This window comes from Ctenocephalides felis, unplaced genomic scaffold (assembly GCF_003426905.1).
Source record: "Ctenocephalides felis isolate EL2017-DRISC unplaced genomic scaffold, ASM342690v1 CF-g0.4_SCAFFOLD_00980, whole genome shotgun sequence".
NCBI classification, from domain to species: Eukaryota; Metazoa; Arthropoda; class Insecta; order Siphonaptera; family Pulicidae; genus Ctenocephalides; species Ctenocephalides felis.
Genome location: NW_020537134.1, coordinates 91,357 through 116,963, shown reverse-complemented (window position 1 = coordinate 116,963; position 25,607 = coordinate 91,357). Strand labels below are relative to the sequence as shown.

The following is a 25,607-nucleotide window of genomic DNA, read 5'->3' as shown; positions in this document are numbered from 1 at the left end:
TAATTGTGTACATGCAAATAATTTGAATTAAAGTGCAAACATGTGAAACAAACACTATACTTTATTCAAAATGTTATTTAATAAACAAAACCGTTACGGGATAGTGTGAGGCAATGTGTGCAGTGTAATTTCAAACCAAGATGTCCAAAATGAAAAAGGGACTTGCCTGCAGGACATGATATATATTTAAAAGTAAGTATTAAAATTCATATATTAATAAGACACAAAATTATTTAAATTGTGCACTCGGATGTGGTGGGCAATGACGTGTGCATTTGTTTATTAAATCCGTTGTAACTTTTAAACGGTAAGTCTGATTTTAATGGAATATTCAGCATATTTGCTCAAAATTAAATAATCCACAAAATTTACTATTATGGTAAAGTCATATCGCAACTCCGTATACTCTAAAAACGTAGTTGAAAGTTAAAATGTGAACTTCATGCATGATGTCGCGCACTATTTTATTAAATCATTTATAACTTTTAAAACATTTGTTTGAATGACGTGTTCGACAAATTTGTTTAAAATTAAATTATCTACAAGTTAGTCGAACAACAAAACACTCTACAACAACTCGGTATACACTAAAAACTCAATTGAACTTGACAAATAGTCTCAAGGTGCAAATAAATGCATATCTCATATAACTTCCAAACCATTCGATTAATATAGATGGTGTATTCTGAAAGTTTGTTTAAAATTGAATACTTTAGAATATCGACTAACATTGTAAAGCCCTACAACAACTCGGTATGCCCTAAAATTGAAATATAATCCTGATTCGATTAACCTAAGTGTATCTATTTATTAAATCTCCTGTAACTTTCAAACCATTCGATTATTATGGATGGGCCAAACGAAATTTATACTATATATAAATACAGTAGTACTGGGTTAAAACGTATTGCCATACACCGAACTAAAAACGCGTCTTATGCGAGAAGTTTTTCAAAATGCAGGCTTCTGCGTAAAGTGGCGTGTTATACGGGAAATTATGGAAAGTATGATCGTTTTAACGGGGTTATACTGGATATGTATGTATATGTATATTCATATATATAAATAGTATCAGGTGAAAAGTCTAATGTAGCATAAGTTTATTAAATTAGACACACATGCTTTGCTTTTCCACAAAGGCTTTTACTCGGGTGAAAGATTTAGTTCGTTCGGAAAAACTGACCGGTTAACATTTTAGCACAATTTTATTAATAATTATTAAATTAATAATAATAATACAATAACAAATAGTAAATAAATTAGTTAAAAGTGTCAGTTTGTCCCTATGTGATCGGTGTCAGTGAAGGCAAAGAGTATAATCAATGAGATCCTCTATATAGTTTTCATTTGATGTGAGGAAAACTGTTTTTCCAAATGTACTATGTACATGAGTCAACTGTTGAGAGCTTGTTCTAAGGAATTCACTATGTGAGTTATTTAAACATATTGACAACTTCACTTTAGTCCCTACATTAATTTTAAATTCGAGTCTAATGAAGTTTCATTTCAAAAATATAAGTTGTATCCTTTATGGCTTGAGGGATATCATTTGAAAGACCTCGAAAAGTAGATAAAACTAGTATAATTTTTTATAACAGTAAAATTATAACAATTTCACCCGTTTTTATGATTGAGGCTGTAGAAGTTTTACTTCAAAAATTTAAGTTGTATTTATTGCTTGTGGGATATCGTTTGGAAAGACTTGAAGATTAAAATGTGAATCTGCGGAAATATTTTAATTTTTATAAAACTGTAACGAGTGTCACAATTTTCATTTCAAGCCTAAAGAAGCTTTACTTCAAAAATATATGTTGTATCCTTTACTGCTGGTATCGTTTGAAAGGTCTCGACAAGTAGAAGTATCCATAACGCAGTGAATCTACACAAAAACATATTTTTTTATAAAACTGTAACGATTGTGACATAATTTTAATTTCAAGTCTAAAGAAGTTTGACTTCAGAAATATATGATGTATCTTTTTTATGCTTGTGGGGTATCATTTGAAAGGTCTCGAGAATAAGAATGTGAATCTTCAGAAATATTTTAATTTCCTATAAAATTATAACAGTTTTCACACATTTTTTTGTCCCAATCTAATGAAGTTTCACTTCAAAATTTTTAAGTTGTTTTATTATTGCTTGTGGGGCATCGTTTGAAAGGTGTCGAGAAGTAGAATATGAATCCACAAGAAAATTGAAAATTTTCATAAAACTGAAACAATTGCCACATAATTTACAATAAACAAGTGTAAAAAAGTTTTACTTCAAAAATATAAGTTGTATCCTTTATTGCTTGTGGGGTATCATTCGAAAGATCTCGAAAAGTAAAATGTGATTTTTCACAAAAACATTGATTTCTTATAAAATTATAACAATTTCCCCCCGATTTTATGATTGGAGCTATAAAAGTTTAACTTCAAAATTACTTGTGGGGTATAATTTGAAAGATCTTGAGAAGTAGAATGTGGATCCACAAGAAAATTTTTAATTTTTATAAAAGTGTAACAATTGGCACATATATTTCATTTCAAGCCTGAAGAAGTTTTACTTCAAAAGAAAAATTGTATCCTTCATTGCTTGTGGGGCATCATTTAAAAGCTCTCGAGAATTACAATGTGAATCTACAGATATATTTCAATTTCTATAAAACTGTAACAATTGTCATATAATTATAATTTCAAGTCTAAAAAAGTTTTACTTCAAAAATATAAGTTGTATCCTTTATTGCTTGTGGGGTATCGTTTGAAAGGTATAGAAAAGTAGAATGTGAATCTACACAAAAAATTTAAATTTTTAAACAACTGAAACAATTGTCACATAATTTTAATTCCAAGACTAAAGAAGTTTTACTTCAAAAATATAAGTTATATCTTTTATTGTTTGTGGGGTGTCATTTTAAAAGTCTCGAGGTCTTACATGTGAATCTATATAAATATTGAAATTTTTATAAATCTGCAACAATTGTCATATAATTTTAATTTCAAGTCTAAAGAAGTTTTACTTCAAAAATATATGTGGCATCATTTATTGCTTGTAGGATGTTGTTTAAAAAATCTCTAGAAGTAGAAATTAAATAAACAAAAATTGAAATTTTTATTTTAACTGCAACAATTGTCACATAATTTTAATTTCAAGTCTAAAGAAGTTTTACTTCAAAAATATATGTTGTATTCTTTATTGCTTATGGAGTGTCGTTTGAAAGCTCTCAAGAAGTAGAATTCAGATCCATAAGAAAATTTAAAATTTTTATCAAACTGTAACAATTGCCACATAATTTTAAATGTACAAATCTAAGGAAGTTTTACTTCAAAAATATGCGTTGTATTCTTTATTGCTTGTGCGGTATCATTCGAAAGGTCTCGAGGAGTAAAATGTGAATCTACACAAACATTTTAAATTTTTATAAAACTGAAACAATTGTCACATGATTTTAATTTTACGTCTAAAGAAGTTTTAAAGTATCAAGCAATATAAAGGAAAAATATGCGTTGTATTCTTTATTGCTTGTGAGGTATCGTTTGAAAGGTCTCGAGGAGTAGAATGCAAATCTTCAAGAAAATTTTAATTTACTATGAAATTATTGCAGTTGACACAGATTTTTATTGGTGCAACAAAGCTTTCCTTACTTTTTAACAAATTAACAAACGTTTCGTTTACAAGTATCATGTCTAATGAAGGATAAAATCAACCACTAGTAGCAAAAATCTATTTTAAACACCATATGTCTAAACAATAATATGAACCTCAAATTTCTCCGAATTTCGCCAACAACTACGCATAAATAAAGATTTTAGGTAAGTTCTCATTACAATTCTAAAAAATTTTCCAGGTCCGCAGTATCGAAACAAAGAAAAGAAAGCCTCGATAAAAAATCCTCCCCATCTCACTCTAACAGAAACACCAACACAACAACAACAAGTACCAACAGATCGAACCAAAACTCACCAAGAAAAGACAGCAGATCATCTACAGATCACACGTCAAAACAAGGAACTACAAAAGGAATACTTTGTCAACCAAGGTAAAAGAATAAAGGTCAAAATAGTAAAAAAGCAAGCCAAAACAAGAAATATAAATGGTTTTATTTGTTTTCCCAGGAGGTGCAGTGAAGGTGCCAAAAGCAGTTCCTTAGAATCCAATGCTGATACGAAACGTCGTTATTCAGAAAACGTCGAAAATAATCAGAATAATAAAAAAGTAGACTTCACAACACCAGCTGATAAGAGGAAGTTATTTTCGCGGTCCAATAATTTTAGATATTACTCCACCAGCGATTTAGTTGACACAGAACGCAGGTAAGGAATCCTTACTAGAAACCAGTAAAAAAAATCCTGACATTTGACCCTGATCTTGCTCTTATTCCAGATGCTCCGCCTCCTGTTGCAACCGCAAATCAAGTGACCCTTGCGTCAGAACTGAATGTGAACGAAGAAGATCATCCCAAGATCGAACTTCCAAAAACAACCACCGCCAAAACAGTGATCAAAGCGACCACCAAAAATCCGATAGTGATCGTGATCGTCCATCAAAATTTAGGAAAAACAGCGACCACAAAAATAACGAGAAGGAACTTAACTACATCAATCGCAGAAAGAGCGACCAGGGAATCCCAAACGATCATAGAAGATCCAGTGATCCTAGATATTATAAAAGACAATTCAGTGATCCCAGCAACCAGGAGTTTGCACGACGCAAAAGTGATCAAGCAAGATGGCACAGTGATCAAGTTATATGTGAGATTTTAGAAAATCAGTTATACGAACAGAATAGATGCAAGGACAAATCTTATGATCGGATTAAAACTTGTGATCATTGTGAAAGAAAACCAAGAAGCCAAGAGTTCTACGACCAAGTTGAACCAAGTGATTCAGAGAGAAGCAAGTGGCGCAGTGAGCAAGTAATCCACCAGCAGGATAGAGATCATAGACGATCTAGTGATCCTAGAGGATACATTCGTCAACAAGATCATAGTTACTATTTTGAGGAAGAGAGTGATGATGTTTATTTAGATGACAATCAAGACTTCTCTGGTGATTACTTAAGTTTCCAACAAAACCTTTGTGACTATTACCCCGATTACCAACAGTCATTAGTAAAAGTTGATAATTGGATCACAAGCGATCAACCAAGTAGACCTTTACGTAGTACAATTATCAGAGGACAGCATTTACCACGCGGAGATTCTAGTGATTTCGATGACAGATGGTTAGGACGTGACGATTCACTAGATTTAGTAGAAAGACGTGCCTCATCCTCCTACCTTGATCCTGATACTGTAGATCCTTATGCCCCTAGCATCAACGATTACTGTGACTCCAAATTTTATGGTACTGCTACATCGCATGATCGAATTCACGATTATTATACCCAGAGTTTGCCGACTGACTATTTAGGAACGGACGAGTTCTGTTACCAGAGCCGACACGGGCAGTTTCCTGATAAATATCTGGTGCGTGGTTCCAGTTTAGATGCATATGTACCAGTTGAAAGGGATTTTAGAAAAAGTGGACCGAGACATTATCAGAGTGGACGTTCTAGACGATATCGGAGTGGGAGTGGAAGTGGTCGCGTGATGGTTACGATGTCCGGACCGGAAGATCCGGACCGCAAAGTGGTCTTGGAGTTTTGTCACCTGCTGGAGAAGTCTAAGCAACTGTTTAATGGACTCAGGTAAAAATATAAAACTACTAATCTACTTTTATCATATTAATTTTTCAGTAAAAACTACTAAACCCCATTCCTAAATTTAGAACACACTTGGTTAAACAATATCTATAAAATAGTTTCCTTTCTTAATGCACCAAAGCTCTCATCTAGTAGTGTTATCTTAACCTCAGTCCTAAATTTTCACTTAATCTGCTGCAGAGATCTTCCTCAGTATGGTCACAGACAATGGCAGGCCTACTTCGGACGAACGTTCGACGTCTACACAAGATTATGGAAATTCCAACAGCAACATCGACCGATTCTGGATCGGAAGTACGGACTCAAAAGATGGCAAATTGGAGAGATAGCCAGCAAAATTGGACAACTGTATTATCACTACTAGTAAGTAGAAATTGACAACTATTTGATTAAACCATTTGGCTACCTTTGTGATAAAAGTTGTAAATCTCTGTTTCGTTTTTGGCTTGAACGATTTTTTTTTTGCAGTTTAAGGACTAGTGAAACAAGTTACCTAAACGAAGCCTATTCGTTCTATGCAGCCATAAGGGGGCGCGCCTATTATTCAAGGGCTCTCAAAGAAGATAGGTGAGTCTTTACTATTGTCAATAACAATCGAATGGTTTCTGACGTTGATTTCTTCCAGGTCTGATTTAATGGTGAAGAAATTAAGATATTATGCAAGATTCATAATGGTGTGTCTGTTGCTAAAGAAAATGAAACTGGCGAGAGAACTCGTTCAGGAATTAGACAGACATATAGGTAAGTGATAAATCAATATTTCTTCTAGACTGTCGTCCTTGTATTTTGTACAAAATTGCACACTTGCTAATGGTAATATTATATTTACCAAAACTTCACAGAACCTTTCTATATCCATCAGTTGCACCAAAAATTCTCATCAAAGTCAACGCAGTCGCCAGAAATACATCAAATCTACATCAATTCAAATTTCCTTCAAAAAGCCAATAATTATAACAAACGTCTATTTTTTCACAAATGTATGATGTTTTTACTAGGTGACTACAGTGCAGCCTACGCAGCTGAAGATAGGCACGAGTGGATGTTAGTGCTGGACGAAGCAAAATGTTTCCTGAAGGCCGAAGGCTTACTTCAAGTTGTTCATCCTGATACAGGACCCGTAATCCTATCCCACAGGTAAATAATAACCTATACACTGAGTGTTCCGAACAAAAACTTTAATAGTTTTAATATTTTAGTAGGACCAACTTAAGGTATTGATTAACAATGTACCAAAAACTAGCAATTTTTTTATTAAACTGAGGAAGCACATTATGTCGGCAGGTTCTGAACAAACCAAATGTGTATGTCACAATTTATATTTTAATTTCAGATTGGGTCCCTTAACGGCGCCTCCGCCTTTACCACATACAGAGCGCCCTTTAATGAACCTGACGTTACAAGAGGCGCTTCTAGTCGGAAATAGATGTGATCAGGTAACACTAATACATATAGTATAGTGTAATAAAACATATAGTAAATTTAAAGATTCAAAAATTATCTTTCTGTTTTAGGTTAAATTTTCTGAAATAACTGCCGACATGTACAGAATGCTGCAAACCTTAGAACGCGAGCCTGGAGGTTCCTTGGTATCTGTACAACACCACCACCACCAGGACTTAATTGGAGGTCCTGGATACGACCAAGGTAGTCCTGCAGGAACCAGAGCTTTACCAGGTTCTAACAGCATGTCTTATGGACCTAAAGGTAACCAAGATTTACGATTACCAAAACAGCAATACAACTATCTATGTTTGTTTCCAGGTTATGCAGAAAATGGTCACCATTACTCCTCGCGTTCCCGGAGGCACCATCATTCAGGAGGTCCTCCGTCGTACCGTTCGACGTCTCTCATAGGCGAAAACCCACATAAGTACTTACTCTACGCTCCAACTTTGGCACAATTACTCCTATTCTTAGCAGCAGGCAGCCGAGAATTGCCCCAAGGGGGCGCGCTTTTGCTATACCTCTCCGCAGACGCCTGCTTTGGAGCATCTAGTGGAGCCAACGGAAGAAAGGTTCAGTCCAACACGGACGAGAGTAAGTACAAATAGAAATAAAAAACTACAACCAGGAGCTCTTGTGTCTTTTTTCCTGCAGTTGGTTATGAATCCGGTGGCGTCGTGACTTCTACAAAACGTGATACGCCCCCGCCGTCGCACCATCATCGAGCGCCCCCACACTGCCATACCGATGACGTCATGGGGCACGGTAAGGACCCGCACTGCCTTTATCCAGGGGACCTCTACCCTTTCACGAGGAGACCCATGTTCCTGGTCGTCGATTCGGACAATTCGTTCGCGTTTCAGAACATACCGAGGTAAGTGATAATGGCTAAGTTTCGGAAAATTTGTTTGTAGTCAATCTCAAGAAAAAAGTGCAAAAAAAAAGTTTGGAAATGTGATATGGAAAACTTTATTAATTTTACGGTGATTCGGAGAGTGAATTTAATTTTCTATTAGAAATGTAGGACCATCGTGGTATATTCATTTATAAATTAAATAGTGCACAAAGTGACTAATGTTATAATTTTAATGGAATTTTTGTCAAAAATTTATAAAATTATTGAAAAAATATAATAAATTATTTTCAATATTAAATTATTAATTAATAAAATATTTATACATAAAACACAATAAACGTGAAATAAATACGACACCTAATTAATTCATCAAACATAATATAATTATTGAAATATAAAGCTGAAAATTATCGATATTTTTTCGTCACGCCATTTTGAAAAACTATCAAGTGACAACTATAACAATTTAATTAACTATAATAATAATTAATAAAATAAATTATTATAATATACATTTATATGCATGCTATATTTATTATTTAATCTATAAAATATGAATTAAATTAATTAAATCAGATTTAAATAAATTTTTGCAACCGATATTTATCTTTTGCCGCCATTTTTAAAACTGTCAAGTGATAATTATAACACTTTAATTAACTATATTAAGAAGAAATTGTGTATATTATAATTAAATAATGTTAAATCCGTAATATAATTAATATAATATATTAATTAAATTCATTGAAATAAAATTAAATTATTACAATCGATATATATCCTTGACGCCATTTTGTCAACTGTCAAGTGACATTTATAACAATATGATTAACTATAACAATAATTAATAATGTAAATTATTATAATATACATTTTATTACGCATATTTATAATAATTATATTAATTTAATAAATTATTCGCGCGTAATATTTATTGGAGCAGAAAAATATCGATATTTTGACGTGACGCCATATTGAAAACTGTCAAGTGACAACAGTCAAAATTTAATTATCTATAATAATAATTAATAATGTAAAAAATTATTATAATATACTTTTGCGTGCCATATTTATTAATTAATCTATAAACTATGAATTAAATTAATTAAATAAAATTTAAGAAATTTTTTGCAATCGATATTTATCTTGGACGCCATTTTGAAGAACTGTCAAAGTGCAGAAAAAATGCAGTGCTCAGCAAAACCTTATAAAAGTGATGAAATTCTGTTTATTTACGAATATAATCATAAATTGAGCTATTATAAACAAATAATAGAAGTTCTATGACGCATATTTAAATAGTTTTATATACTGACAAAGTTTTGAACAAGTAAAATGAGCGCTGAAAGTATACCAAAACATGCCAAAGTAAAAAAGCCTATGATTCAAGATAATGAAAGACATAATCAAGACAAAAGTCTTCACAAATGTGGAGTTTGTGACAAAAGCTTTGCTAAAGCCTCAACTTTCTTCAAACATTTAGAAAACCACACAAAAAAAGATGCAGAGTCTTCGGAAGAACATGCCCAATGCTATTTTGTATGTGACATTTGTGAAAAACAATACACGGATGTAACTGAACTCCTTACACATGTCCGTGGACACAACAGGGACAAAGAAAATGAAAACATACTTGTCAAAGACAAGAAAAAGCCTAGCATCCCCCTTGTATCAAAAACAAACTCCACAACCTCGTACTCATGTACAAGTTGTCTCAACGTCTTCCCGACTCTCAATTCCTACAAAAACCACACCTATAAATGCTGGGAAAGATCACAATTATGGAAATGCCACATATGCAACATGTTCGTAAGCTCGAGACACTCTTTGAAAAAGCATTTAAGGATTCACACAGGCGAAAAGCCCTATCGTTGTGATATCTGTAATAAAGCTTTTGCACAACAAGCCATTTTGTCAAAGCATCAAAGAGTGCACACGAAAGAGAAGCCTTTTGATTGCAAAGTTTGCAAAAAGGCTTTTAGTCAGTCGGGGAGCTTAACTAGACATATGAGGATTCATAATAGAGATAAACCACATGAGTGCGAGAAGTGTGGGAAGGCTTTTACGAGGTCTGATGCTATGGTCTCACATATGAAGAATAACCATTGAATAATATATAATTTTATTGTAAAATGTATGAATTATGAAAATGAAATATATAAAAAAACTTGATATGTACATATTTTTAAAAATAAAACTCGATAAGAAAGCAATATAGTAATTTATGAGTACTTTATAAGTATACTGGGTTGGTGTTGGGGAGCTTCATCATTAATTATTTAATTTTGTACAGAAACTTAAAAAAATCTATATTTTATTCAAATCTTGATATTCTACTTCTCAAGACCTTTCAAACGATACCCCACATGCCACAAGACAAAAATTTAATATTTTGAAGCAAAACTTCTTTAGGCTCGGTTACAAAAAAATGTCATAGGAGAGTATATTTTTGACAAATCAGTTAGTTAATTTGCTTAAGTATTTGTAGTTTTACTATTTGATGGCAAAATTTAAAGTATAATTCAAAACTCATTGTCAGAAATTTTAATTTTCTTCTTAATAAAATTTAAAGTTTTAAATTTTTTTGCAAAGGGAGAATATTTATCGCAATTTTATTATAAAAACATATTGTACTCTTCAAGACCTTTCGAATGACACTTCTTATGCCATATAAAACACCATCTAAATTTTTTGAAGTAAAACTTCTTTAGATTCATATACTATTAATGTAATAAAAGTGAATATTTTCAAATAAATATCCTTGATTTGATTTCGCTCTTTCAATATCAAGTACAAAGGTTTTTCATATCACACAATTTAATTAGTTTTGCAATAAAATTTAACAATGTTTGCCATAAAATTATTTTAATATTGCTCACATTTTGATTTATATATTTTTATCTATGAAAATCGTATTCTACGTTTTGAGACCTTTCAAATGATACCCCAAATGCAATAAAAGCTACTACTTAAAATATTTGAAGTAAAACTTCATTAGACTTTAATTTAAAGTGACCTCCCTTACATCACTTAAGTTATTATTATATTCTATATATTAAGTCTATTATTTGCACATTTCAGGTAGTTCATTCAACTTTCTTTAAATGAAAACGGCACCTAAAATTAGTTAATTATAAATTTGAGTCTAATGAAGTTTTACTTCAACATTTTAAATTGTACCTTATACTACTTGTGAGGTGTCGTTTGAAAAGTCTCGAAGAGTAGAATTCATTTGTTATTAATAAACTATTATATAAACAAAAATGAATTTAAATATTTTTATGACAAAAATATTAAAACCTTATAAAGATGTAATCTTTGTATGAAATTCTAAAACTAGTAACAATTCATTGAAATTGTTGAGAATATACACTTTTATGCTTTTTTATGAATTTGAAGCAAACGAATCTAAAGAAGTTTTACTTCAAAAAATTTAATTTTTGTGTAATATGGCATGTGGGGCATCGTTTGAAAGGTCTTGAAGAGTAGAATATGATTTTATTAATAAAACCGCTATAAACATTTTTCTCTTTTTTTCCTTACTTTTTTTCATATCATGTTATTCAACCAGAAAACTAGAGTTACAAAGCTGAATGAGCACCAAGGATGTATTTTCATCACAAATCGACAATTTGTGTTTAAACTTTACTCACAATATTAAGGGACTTGAAATATATGAAAAGACTACACGAAAGACTTACAATTCAATAATACAAGTCTCTAAGGACTTTTAATGCTCTCATACGATAGTCAATGGACTTATTAATGACCAGTTAATTAATTTTATTAGACCAGTTAATTCATTTTATTATTTTTAATGACTGGACAAAATTGCTAAACAAACTGGACAAAATGTTGTATCCATATCATGTCATCAAAAAAGTAGAGAAGTTGTATTTACTTTGACAAAGTAAGGGGGCTTACCATGTATGTCTTTTTCCAAAACTATCCTCAAATTTAAGTCTGACGTTAGACCATAACTTGCTTCAAACATCATGGTTGTAATTTCATCCTTATCAGACAGTTTTTGTTTTAATTGTACTAATAATGATACTCGAAGACTTACTTAAAATAACACAGGACTCTCGAGACTTTTAATCCTCTCGTTGACCCCTTTCGGTAGCCATCAAACTGCAATAAAAAATAAATTAATGAATGTCAATGCATGCAATAAATTAATAAACAAAAGCATTTGTTTTATTCGAGTGTATGTAAGGGGAAGCGATTTAATAATGAAAGAAAATGAATATAAAATAAATTGTTAAGCGATGGCTTTTGCAATAAATGAATGTATGTAAAAATAAGTAATTTAATAATAATGAAAAGGATAGGAATATGTAAATTACAATCCAACAACAATTGATTAAGTAAACAAATATAAGACAAGTATAAATTTATTTTTTGTGTAAAATTGCAAATGTATTTTCAACCTAACCTCAAAGAATTATGTATATATTTAGTCTTCAAATATAAATTAAATAAACATACTTACCACTTAAAAAATATTTAAAATAATCTTGTCAGTTATAATATATATCAAACAACTATTAAAATTTTTTTAAATTACACTTAAATTATTAAAAATTAAAAAAACTTCCACACAAAATTTGCAGAAGAGGATTTTTGACAGTTGTGATATAAATTTTAATTTTACAAAAATAAATAATTAATATGAGTGGATTATTAAGTGTGTGATTTATATATGATATATAATCGCTAGGTTAAGTTTATAAATTATTTAAGAATTTTATTATTTATCAAATAAATATAAAAAGATCAAAGATTATTTGACAGGCGTTACTAACCTAACCTAACAGACCATTTATTTATTTACACAATTAGAAATTAAATGAACACACTTGTCACTCCACAAACATCTTAAAATTAATCTTATCACGTATTATACAGTTTAAATATATAATAAATATTTATTAATTTGTTTAAATCACTTTTATATTATTAAAATCAAATTACTCAAAGAAATTGTGCACAAAACTAAATGTGTTCTACAAATCTAAAATGGCGGCATGACAGGCTTTATGAATTTGAATTATTGGATGTTAAATTTTAATTTTTGGCTTTTATAATTATTTAATTAAATTTATATGTGTGTTATTTAAATATAATATATGACTGTTGAATTGATAAGTTTATAAAAATTGGCAAAGGATTTTATTCTTAATCAAATGAATATAAAGCGCAAAGGGCTATTGACAGGTGTCAGTGGTTACATTTAAGGTGAGATATCGTTATTTTTAAAATTTAAAACAAAATTAAAGTATATATTATATTATTATTAATATATGATAAACGACATTGATTTAAAGTAATAAATTTATTTATTGCCAAATTAAATACAATTAATAATTATTTAAAATCAATTTTAATTTTTGAATAGTTGACAACTTCATAGTGTTAAATTTTTTAATACTTCTTGATTACTTTTTTGTAACTTTTAAACACAATTAAAATAAATATATAACAAACAAAATTCATTTCAAATGATAAATTAATTTATTAACAAATTGAATACATTTAAAATAAGTGTTACAGTGTTAAATTTTTTAATTTTTCTTATTTTTTTTAATGTAAGACTCAATTAATGTAAATATATTTTAAGCAAAATTAATTTATATTATTAAATTCATTTATTATCATTGAATACATTTAATAATAATTTAAAATCAATTTTAATTTTTATATGTTGACAACTTCATAGTGTTAAATTTTTTAATATTTTATAATAATTTAAATTGAAAAAACACAGTTGAAATAAATATATATTAAGCAAAATTAATTTAAAATAATAAATTAATTAATAATTATTTAAAATTAATTTCAATTTTTGAATGTTATTGGACAACTTCACAGTGTTAAAGTTTTTAATATTTCTTATTTATTTTTTGTACCTATTGCATTTAAAACACAATTAATGTAAATATATAACAACTAAAATCAATTTAAGATAACAAATTCATTTATTGCCAAATTAAATACATTTAATAACTATTTAAAATTAATTTTAATTTTTGAATGTCACTTAACAACTTCATAATGTTAAATTTTTTAATATCTCTTAATGATTTTTTATTCAATTTAAAACACAAAAAATGTAAATATATAATGAACAAAATTTATTTAAATTAATAAATTTATTTATTATATTACCGTTAAATACATTTGATATTATTTAAAATCGATATTAATTTTCGAATATTAGTTGACAACTTCATAGTGTTAAATTTTTTAATGTTACTTTTTTTTCAATTTAGAGTAAATAAATAATAAATAAAATTAATTTAGAGTAATTAATCCATTTATTACCAAATTAAATACAATTATTTTAATATTTATTTAAAATTGATTTCAATTTTTAAACAACTTCATAGTGTTAAAATTAATATTTCTCAATTATTTTTGTTTTAATTTAAGGCACAATTTATTGCGAATTTAAATAATTTAATAATTAATTAAAATCATTTGCAATTTTTGAATATAGTTGGCAAATTCATAGTACTAAATATTTTATTATTTTGTTCAAATTTAAAACCCATTTAAAGTAAATATATAATGATATACCTCAATTTGATGTCACTATTCAATTTATTTTGATAAATACATTTAATAATTATTTTTAATCATATTCAAGATATGTCAGTTAATTGACAACTTCATATAGTGTTGACGTAAATAACATGAGAGACAAATAGTGACATATAGAGATGAATATTGTAGAGAGTGTAATTAGAGACAATAAACGGTAATCAGAGATGGGGTGTATTATAGAGACGAACGGAGTTAACAACAGTGTTAATTTTTTTATTTTTTTTTTAAATTTATATTTAAAACACAATACTAAATTATTTAATTTATATTTATATAATTATTCATTTATTTTTCAGATACTTCGGCCAACCACTAGTAGCATTATTATCACCTCAAGACATTCCTCCTGCATTTCAAGGTAAATTAAAAAAAATATATATATATATATATATATATATATATATATTTATTTATTTATTTATTTATTTATATTCTCTTACCCAGATTTACAACGTGACGGATCTCTCTTCACCCTGTTTCTTCATTCGCCGCTGCTCGCCTTGTGTCGCTGCTGTCACATAGTAGACTTGAGTGCCCACACTTGGGACAGATGTCGCTCTCAGTACGATAGGTTTGCATCCGAGGTGACGAGACTGATGCTGTCGCACACCGGTTCTTCCGGCGGCGCTGGTGTCGCTGCTGATATGCAGCAGGATGGAACGGGAGCAGGAATCGTGGAGGCGGAGAAAGGTTAGTAATTTATTTATGAAATTCACTGTGAACAAGAAAAGTCTCTCTACTGTATGAATAGGAAACTGGGTTGTAAAATGATTGTGTGTTATACGTTGCCATCAAAAAACAAATAGAAATGTAAAGGTAAACTGTAAATACTATAGAATGCCATAATGAACTTTTTGAGTGATAACAGGAACTACAGGAAATTTAAAGCAGAGGCACATGTTTAAATGGGAAAGTACAACAGGGAGAAAAACACTGCAGACAACAGGGTTGCACATATAAGGGGGAAGGAACCATGTAAGGTGACATAGAAGAAATACAGACTGCATGCGAGGAATTATTTAGGCTACAGAAAATGCAAGGAACTGAAAGCAGAAGCACATGACAAGAAAACATAAAAGCATAAGTATGAGAGTGAATTGGGAAACAGGATTAGGACGAAACCATACAATAGAATTTAACAACGAGCACGCTTATATTAATAATAACTAACTCCTGAATATTTGTTGTTTTAAATAATTTTTATTCAAAATCTATAAATTACACTCAATGCAACTTCTTATACTTTGCGCTCTCATTTTCCTTCGGATAAAATATCTTTTTGAGTCCCAAAACCACTAAAAAGGCTCCTCCCAAGAACAATCCGAGCCACACGAGCACGAGGTCCCACATGAAGAGTGTGGGAGCCCCCATAACGGCAGCCCGAGACCTCAGGTGGGGGGCACCTTTGTGCCTTAGCACGTATTCACACCACCACGTCGCCTCTTCTAGCGGATGCCTCGGGCGATCTCGGAAACGAGACGATCGCAGCGACATCTTTTCGCGATAGCTGGAAACGAAAGACGTTTTGGTAACTGAATCCTCCCATCGCCAGAATATATATATATATATATATATGTATATATATATATATAAAAATATATGCACAGTGTTACCAACCTCGTACTCGTTAGCATCCGTCTCAACTTTTCAACGATTTCTTCTTCCGTCACCGTTGGAATTAGTATTTGTTCGGCGACTCCTGCGTCCACAGCTTTTTTTGCATTCTTCATTCGAAATACATCTTTATTAATTAATGATAATAACAATAATAATAATAAATGTAAACATATTGAAAAATAATAACTTTAAAATCAATTAGTGCAATTGATCATCTTGTTTTCAATGGAATACGATAAAAAATCTTGAAGTGTTGCCATATGCGCATGAAAATAGCATCACATTGTCATTTTTCCATAATTTTCAAAGCTTTCGATTAATATGAATATAGTTTTCTATAACTCTGTACAAAATAATACAAGAATACAAGGGTTTTTACTTTTTATATTGTTTCTAAATTGTAGACGATGCGATTAGTATGAACATTTAGCAACATCATCAAATTTTAGAGCAATTCTATATTGCTAAAACGCTTTTGATAATATACAAATACTTTAATTTCTTAAAGCAAACCACTTAATTAGTATTGAAGATGCATCTTACCGTAAACTGGTCAGCAAAGAAAGGAATAATCAACGTCGGAACACCATGCCAAGTTGTCTCTTGAGAACTCAACAATCCACCATGGGACATAAACAACTTTGTTTTTGGATGTCCTGAAAACAACATCAATTTTATCATCTTATCTTAACACCATCCATCCATCCATCTTACCCAAGACGTCATTTTGAGAAGCCCATGGTGTCAGCATAACATTTTTGGAAACTTTCAAATCGGTTCTTTCTGTTTTCCACAAAAAATGATGGTCGGGAAACTTTGCCAAAGCTCGGACGAACATTTGAATTTTCTCTTCGCTCATCATGTTGTATTTGACGTTGGTTCCTAAACTGAAGTAAACTACGCCTTCTTTTGCGGAGTTGAAGAAGTTGTTGATGTGCTGAGAAAGAAAAAGACTTCACTGGGTAAAGAAATTTTTTTTGTTGATCAAAACTACAATGAGGTTAAACTGGAGAAATTTTAGAGAAACTGATTAGCTGAAGAAATGGCGAGGAAAAGGAACCTTAAAGGAAAAAAATTTTCTGTATTTGAAGGAAACTGAGTTGGCTGTTGGAAAAAGTACCATAAAAGTTGAAAGTATTACGGGATGTAGAAGGCTTGGATAGCATATGTAGAAGAATAAAACCAGTGTGTGGTGCAAAAACTTTATTCAAAAGTCTACTATCTTACTTCTGGCAATGGTTTAGGATCTTTGACCTGCAACCCGCCGACCTGTATAGTATTAGGCAACAGCAGCTCGGGTAAATCCATTCCAGGATGACTATTAACCAGCGCCAACTCCAGTTTCTTCTCCAAATCACCCAAGTAAGGCAAATTGTTTCCAAAATACGCCCTTGCCATCTTGTCTACATTGTCAACTGCCAAACGTCTATAATACGAATCCAAAGCGTAATAATACACATTCAAGGATCTCTGCCAAAAATTCATATCACCAGAAAAGAAACTGCTGTAGAAAGGCAATAAACTAGGGACCACAGGGTTGCCTATCAGTTCGTAGGTATTCGGTGGCGTCATGAACGCCGAGATGCCCACTATTGGTGGATTGTTGAATTTATGGACGAAACCGAAGGTATCAGGCAAGCCTGTGTAGTCAACGATGACCAGGTCGAATTTGAAGTCATCAGGGTATGCTAGAAGATTTTTAAATCCTGTAGTCTTCATCACAGCATCGGATAAAACTGTTAGGAATAGGTAGAACATTTTTATTCCGTCAGGTATGCTCATTTCTGGGAAATCTTCAGGGTTGCCTGTGGCGTTGAAAACTTTCTGCATGGCTTCGTAAATGTCTTCAGCGTGAAGGTAGTGCAGGTTAGGAGTTGGTTCTGGGTCGATGTCGACGCTTAAAGCTGTTATGTTGTAGCCTTTTTTGGCCAGGTTGACCATTATAGAACGATTCCTGGAAAAGAAAATAAAATAACTATGGGACATGTTTGATTATACTTGTAGGACGTTTTGGTCAATTCTTGGATAAGCGAGCTTTTCACATTAAGGCAAACAAAAGTTTACTGGCGTGCAATCTGGTCAATTGAAATTTACCAAGTCGGCGAATTAAGGCTTTGATCAGAAGCATAAATTCTGGGAAAAAAGTCTCTACTGACGACCAATCTGAGATTGTATTCGAAACTGATAAATAAAGCTCTAATGACGGGCAATCTTATTTAGTAAAGTATTGCCAATGAATTAAATCTTTGCATAGGTCAGAATTATGGTCAAATTTTTTTTGTCAGTCGAGTTTTATTATCTGGAGAACCAGTTTGCTAGTCAGTACACTTCTCTTTTTTTGTAAGAATATATTTTAACTATTTCATTTGGCAAGACTATCTTAAGTTCCGTTTTCGGATAAGATTGCTCTCTTATTAACGCAATTTTTTTATTATTATGTTTTTTTATTTTATTTATATTATTACACTCATGTTTTGTTAAGTGAATACCAAGAAGTTGCCATGGTAACAAAAATTTATAATTTATCAGTATTACCAGATGTGATGACTCTTCGATGCCATTGGCATCAGGCACAAAATATTTCCTCTTACATCATTTTTACTTTCAGTATTTTCCACAACATTAAAAAATGTTAAAAGAAATAATAAAAATAAATTAAAAATTACCATTTTTGAAAAAATATTAAAATAAAAATAAACAAAAAATAATAATGGAACCAATCAATCAATACATTATGTAAAAAATGAATAGCTAGTTTTTTATCTGCAAGCGTTTTGTATTCCCTTGTTGTCTTTATCAGTTATCGATAGTGCGATTAGATTTTTATTTAAAATGGAACAGTGTTGGTAAATGACCGGTTATTTAAAATAAAAAATTATATATATTAAAAAAATTTCAACTTATTTTTTTGATGCAAAAAAAAATCTTATCCCAATAGCATTTGTTTTATCAATACAAGCAAAAAGTTTTTTGAATTGTTTAATTAAAATGCTTAGTTCTCTCAAAAATTGCCTTTTTTTATTCAGTTCCGTATCTCCGAAACGGCTAGACCTGCCTTTGCCAAAAACTAATCATCACTTCTCCCCATCTTGAATGTTTTTTTGGATCATTCAAATCAGATGCTTAATTCTCTCAAAAACTGCTATTTTTTGCACATTTAGCTGCATATCTCCAAAACGGCTGGACCTGCCTCCACCAAAAACAATTGACCACTTCTCCCTACCATTACAATTTGAATGTTTTTTGGATCATTCAAATCGGATGCTCCATTCTCTCAAAAACACGATTTCTATTTTCTGCACTCTTGTTCCGTATCTCCAAAACTGCTGGACCTGCCATTGCCAAAAACTGATCAGCGCATCTCCCTATCAATAAGAATCGAATGTTTTTTGAACCATTCAAATCGGTTGATCTTTGCGCTCGAAATCATGAACAAAAAATTGTATCCCTTTTGACTTTTAAATGTAAAGAAACGACTACACCGATTGTGGTGAAAAATAAAAGTACGGGTCCTTGTCGAGTTACATCGAATGGTTTTTTATTTTTTGAATTAGGTTAGGAAAAAACATCGACAAAAAGTGAAAAAAAATGAATCATATATACACAAACATATTTTTAACAATTTTGGTGTGAGATGATTTAGAATGACTATAAACGTCGTGAAGATATAAAATTAGTAAATTGGATTTTTTGGCAAAAACATAAGCTTTTACTTTGAATTTTAAATTAATCTTATTTAATTAACAAGGGAGCAAATTTATAAAATAAACCGTAAATATTTTAAGAAAAAGAATTTCCTTGCACACTAATTTATGACCAGCCCTCACACTATTGAAGAAAACAGTATTATCTTATAAGTGATAAGATAAACAAAGCTATTGAAATTAATCTTATTGAAAAAAATGTGTAATCATCTAATTATGTGGCACAATTTTTTTAATTTAATTTAATTACTACATCTCATTAAAGCAGTGGTGGCCAACAACATTATTAATAAAAATACATATTATAAATACATAATTTGTTTTTTTTCTTTCAGAAGCTTATCTGCACTTTTTCGGCGATGAATATCTGAGGACTTTGATTTTAAGATTTGTTTTCTGCGACAACGTCTTGAGGCTCCATCGAGGATTCAGGAGTCGAAGATTTCGACCAAAGTGAGTAAAAATTAAATGTAATATATTGAAGTGAACATATTTCAAAAGAGGGCACTGCAATACCATGTGGCAACAGCAAATAGAGTCGGTGCATAACCTGGATAAGTAACTTATCCAACTTATCATAAGTTGATGTCTTGGATGAGTCATTTCTATCAATAAGGATTGTCTCTGCGACCATCCATTCTTCTTGACCACAACTACAAAATTTTAATTACCTTTATCATTTATTTCTTTACAAGGTGTAGCCCCCCTCTGCCAATTCCAGATCTGCTGGAGCACCCAACGTTGGGTCAAATAGTCTTGCAGCTAGCCCAACAATTAGATGCCAGGAGTCATTTCTCGGAAGACGATTCAGGGGCGGCTACTGGCGCCTCTTTATCGACACCACCTACTGGCGTCCAAACTGGCGCCACTGGTGGAGTCTCATCTTGGGAAAGAGACACTGGTAGGAGGCAACATGTTGCCAGGAGTGAAATGATGCAACAGGAATGATGATACGCTTTGGAGGACACGGGACGTGAGTTGTGAGAAGGTAAACGTGAAGGTTGATAAGTGATAAGTGAATACAGTTTCTTGTTTGATTTAATAATTAGCTACAAATTTACCTTTTATCAAAGCTTTGAACCAATATCCTATTTTTAAACCATTTTAATACACTTAAAAATGGAGAGTAATAAATACAACTAAACTAAATTGATGTGACATAAATGCAAACTAGATTGGACACTTTATTGATGATCCTTTTTAAATTGAGAACTGAAAGATTAATTACAAATACGTAGAATTTTATTCAAAATAAAAATATGTTGTATAGTAGTTTTGAAGGTTTGCAACTTTGCTAAATATTTATATATTGATGGTTTACACAAACTTTTTATTTGTTATTAATGAAACAATAATAAATTGTTATTAAATAATACAAATATTACAACAATCTAACCATATTACTTTTCAAGTTAATCTCTACAACTATTGTTAGGGTTGTAACTTTGCTAAAACCTTGTATTTGGTTCAGATCTTTGTTAAATAAAAGGTGCAATGAATTAACTGAGCTTAATAATTACTATTGTCATCATCTAATAATATTGTTTCTTGATATTTTTGGTGGAAACTTTGAGCAAACTTTCTCACAACTCCAAAAATGAACGTCTCTATAAATAAAGAAATGCATGATATTATAATAAGTTAGTTAGGTTTTTAAAATATCGTAATACACATCTGCTATATATATGCGTTAATATATATATATATATATATATATATATATATATATATATATTATTACCATTATCTATATCGACAAAGTACTCGTCCTTTCCTCAGCATCAATCACCTGCGCCTTTCTTCCACTATCTTAAATTATAATTAAATATAAATATAAATATAATTCGTTATCTTCCACGAAACAAAAATTGTGTTCTGACACCCAAGTAGTCGTAGAAATCACATGGGCCGAGGTTCGAATCTTTGCTCGAGAGACATGAGCCAACTAGACTGCGTAATATAATAATTTTTGTGGAATTATGATTTATGAAATTTAAATTAAATAAATATAAATGCAAGCTGATGGCTGAAGATTATTTTTTTGGCTTTTTTGTGGTTGTAAAATGTTTTTGTGCCGCTGTTGGTACTCACTGTAACAACATTGTGAAGTAAGTCGCAAAACAAATTAAAGATGGCGACGAATATGAAGTAAGTCGCAAAACGAATTCAAGTTGGCGACGAATAAGAAGTTTTTTGTACTTTTTTAAACAATTTTTCTTTTGTTTTGAGCTCAAAAATTAAATTAAAACAATTAAATACTTTAAGAATATGCATATTTATGATTATTTCTATTTTAAATATATATTTTTCAAACATAATTTCTCCTATTTTTTAACAATTTTTAGACATTACCAGGTATTTTGTGTATTTTATCAATTTAAAGTATTTTTTAAAAGAAATTACTAATTCAATTATTTATTTCGTGTGTTTCAAACGATGCGCAGTCTAGTGGCCTATGTTAGAACTGTATGAAACAAAATAGTGTAAAATATTATTTTATAAGATAAATCGATTCATATAATACAAATTGAAATATAATTGCAGTAATGGATTGTTAATTATCAATTTGTGTATACAACACTCTATATTTTGGAACTGTTATTTATTTAATGAAGTTACAAACGTTTCGTGACCAAAATTATTATTAACATCAGTGTAAAATTGATAACGAATAAAAATATTTCAACTTTATAAAAATGAGCTATTGGCGAATATGTTTAATTAGAAATGGTATGAAAATTATCTTAGCAATTTTTTGAAATTATATAAGAAAAGAACCACTACATTTCAGATACCCAGATGCTCAGCTAATTATTATTAGAATATCTTTATTTATTTCATAATATTACCAATTTCTTAAAAAGGTACTATGTTAACAAATACTAAGATCGATATGTTTTCTAACAAAATTTTGAGATAATTATATTTTTATGAGTAAAATACCCCGACGACGTCAGTGCCATTAAATGTACAAACCATGTTCAACAAAATCTTATTAAAAAAATTTTCTTCATTCTGGAATGTTGTAATTTTATTGTATTATAGATAAATATATTTCTTATAATAATAAATACTAAAATCGACTTGTTTTGTCACAAAAGTTTGTTATAATTAAAATTATATGAGAAAAGTACTATAACATCTCAGTAAAAAAGCAAAAACTATGTTCAAATTTTTTTTAAGATATTTTTATTAGTTCTAGAAGGTTGTAAATTTTTTGTCATTTAGTTGAAAATGTCATTTATGATAACAAGTACTACAATCAAAATGTTTTCCTACAAAAATTATGATATCATGAGAAAGTACACAAATGATGGCACAAACCTTAGTCTCGAAAAGTTCGTAACTTTTTGATAAGATATTGCAAAAAAGATTGTTGTTTATACAAATATATATATATATATATATATATATATAATATATATATATATATATATATTATATATATATATATATATTATAACAATCAATTACCACAATTTTATTATTATTTTCGAAGATGATATTGAAAAGTTTCTTCGAACTTATAACCAAAAATTGTAAAATAAATATAAATATATACATATAATTAATATATAAACACTATATTATATATAAATAGAAATATTAAAATTATAATAAACACATTGCTATAAAAGAAATCATACACTGACAAAAATACAATACAGCTTTAATGATATAATTAGCTATAATTTCATTCAACTATTTATGGAATTATATATATATATATATATATAATTTATCTAGGTACATATATAAATACAAATATATAACTATATTAAATCAAATATAAATCGCTTTTCCAAATAAAATAAAAAAATTAGAGTTTTATTGTGAGGATGAAAACTTTTTTTCAGGCTCAATTGAATCTAAATTTATAATAATGGTATATATTATATATATAATTTACGTTATAAACAAATTGAAAAACAGTGGAAAAAATTAATTGACCGAAAGCGGATACAAAAATTACTTTCAAATATGACGCCATTTTATTTTAAAAATAATTGAAATTTGTAAAATGCAAAAACAATTTGTTAATTTAATTAAGTATAATTATATTTTATTAAATATACATATTTAATCGTATTTAAAATATAATTTATTAGATTTACAATTTATTATTTTATATTTAGTTATATTGATCTTTCAAATATGGCGCCATTTTAATTTAAAAATAACTTCAATTTGTAACATGCAACACTTTTTTAAATTAATGATAATGATAATTTATTAAACATACATATTCAATTATATATGAAGTATAATTTATTGGATTTAAAATTTATTATTAACTTCCCATAGGGTAAGTTATTGTAATGGGCCGAAAATCGAAATTGAAATTTTTTACATTTCTCGACGTTTTGAAGGTTTCTGAACATTTTGGCATAAGAACTTACCTCAGAAAAAATGGATGTGTGTGTGTGTATATATATATATGTATGGATACAAATTTCCAGTCACGTTTTCGGGCGCACGGATCAACCGATTTCAATGGTTCAAAAAACATTCGATTCCCATTGTTAAGGAGATATGCTGATTAGGTTTTGGCAAAGGCAGGTCCAGCAGTTACGGAGATAAAGAGCAAAGAGTGCAGAAAATAGAAATCGAGTTTTCAGAGAACGGAGCATCCGATTTGAATGATCTAAAAACATTCAATTAGTAATGATTGGGAGAAGTTGTTATAAGTTTTTGGCAATGGCAGGCCCAACCATTTCAAGCTAAATGTACAAAAAATTCCAGTTTTTGAGAGAACTAATCGTCCGATTTAATTGATTCAAAAAACTTTCTGCTTGTCTTAACAAAATAATTGATTCTGGAAAAAAAATTTTTTGTTTCAACTTTTTTTTTTATTTTTTGTATATCGAAAACAATTCAGATTTTATTTTTAATTCTGACTATAGTTCTAATTTACTTTAAACAAATAATTTCAACTTTGCAATTCAGTTTATATAATTCTTATAAATATTAGAAAATGTTACAATATTTATAATAATCTATTTGAAAACATTCAATATTCCTCGAACATTTTGTTACGGTACGGGAAGTTCCAGCAATTTGCCTTAAAGCACGATGCCACAAACCCCACTAGTTTTGTATTTAATTATATTGATCTTATATTTAATTATATTAAACTTTAATTCAAATTTCAAATATGGCGCCATTCTAATATCAAATTAATTGGAATTTGTAAAATGCAACAACACTTTGTTATGTCAATATTTTATTAAACAAACATATTCAGCTTAATATTTATTTTTATTGGCATTTAGATAGAAGTTAATATAATATATTAGATTTACAATTTAATATTTTATACTTAAATATATTGAACTTATGCATATATTCAAATTTCAAATATGGCGCCATTCTAATTTCAAATTAACTTCAATTTGTAAAATGCAACAATACTTTGTTATGCCAATATATTATTAAACAAATATATTCAACTTTAATATTAATTAATTTATTATTTTACTTAATTATATTGAACTTAAGCATATATTTTAATTTCAAATACGGCGCCATTTCATACAAAAAATAAAATGGAATTTGTAAAGTGCAACAACACTTTTATTAGGTTAATTATAGGTTATTAAACATACATTTTCAATTCAAATACTTTTTTTATCATTTATTTAAAAGTTAATATTATTTCAAAAGATTTATTTAAAAGTTTTTAAAATTTATCC

At 29.6% G+C, this 25,607-nt stretch overlaps 2 protein-coding genes across 2 annotated transcripts; both read left to right on the top strand.

Moving 5' to 3' along the window:
* The first annotated feature begins 5,572 nt into the window (after positions 1-5,572).
* LOC113365392 (protein SCAI-like) lies at positions 5,573-20,879 on the top strand. The gene is made up of 14 exons (XM_026606963.1): positions 5,573-5,670; positions 5,866-6,048; positions 6,154-6,252; positions 6,311-6,426; positions 6,684-6,822; positions 7,019-7,121; positions 7,200-7,392; positions 7,450-7,725; positions 7,786-8,005; positions 14,890-14,951; positions 15,038-15,191; positions 15,929-15,948; positions 20,250-20,367; positions 20,610-20,879. Exons 1-14 carry the CDS (start codon positions 5,573-5,575, stop codon positions 20,860-20,862), a joined length of 2,034 nt encoding a protein of 677 aa, XP_026462748.1. The 3' UTR covers positions 20,863-20,879.
* Positions 9,189-10,192, top strand: LOC113365388 (gastrula zinc finger protein XlCGF7.1-like). Its single transcript, XM_026606959.1, has one exon. It carries the CDS (start codon positions 9,323-9,325, stop codon positions 10,094-10,096), a length of 774 nt encoding a protein of 257 aa, XP_026462744.1. The 5' UTR covers positions 9,189-9,322; the 3' UTR covers positions 10,097-10,192.
* Positions 20,880-25,607: the final 4,728 nt, after the last annotated feature.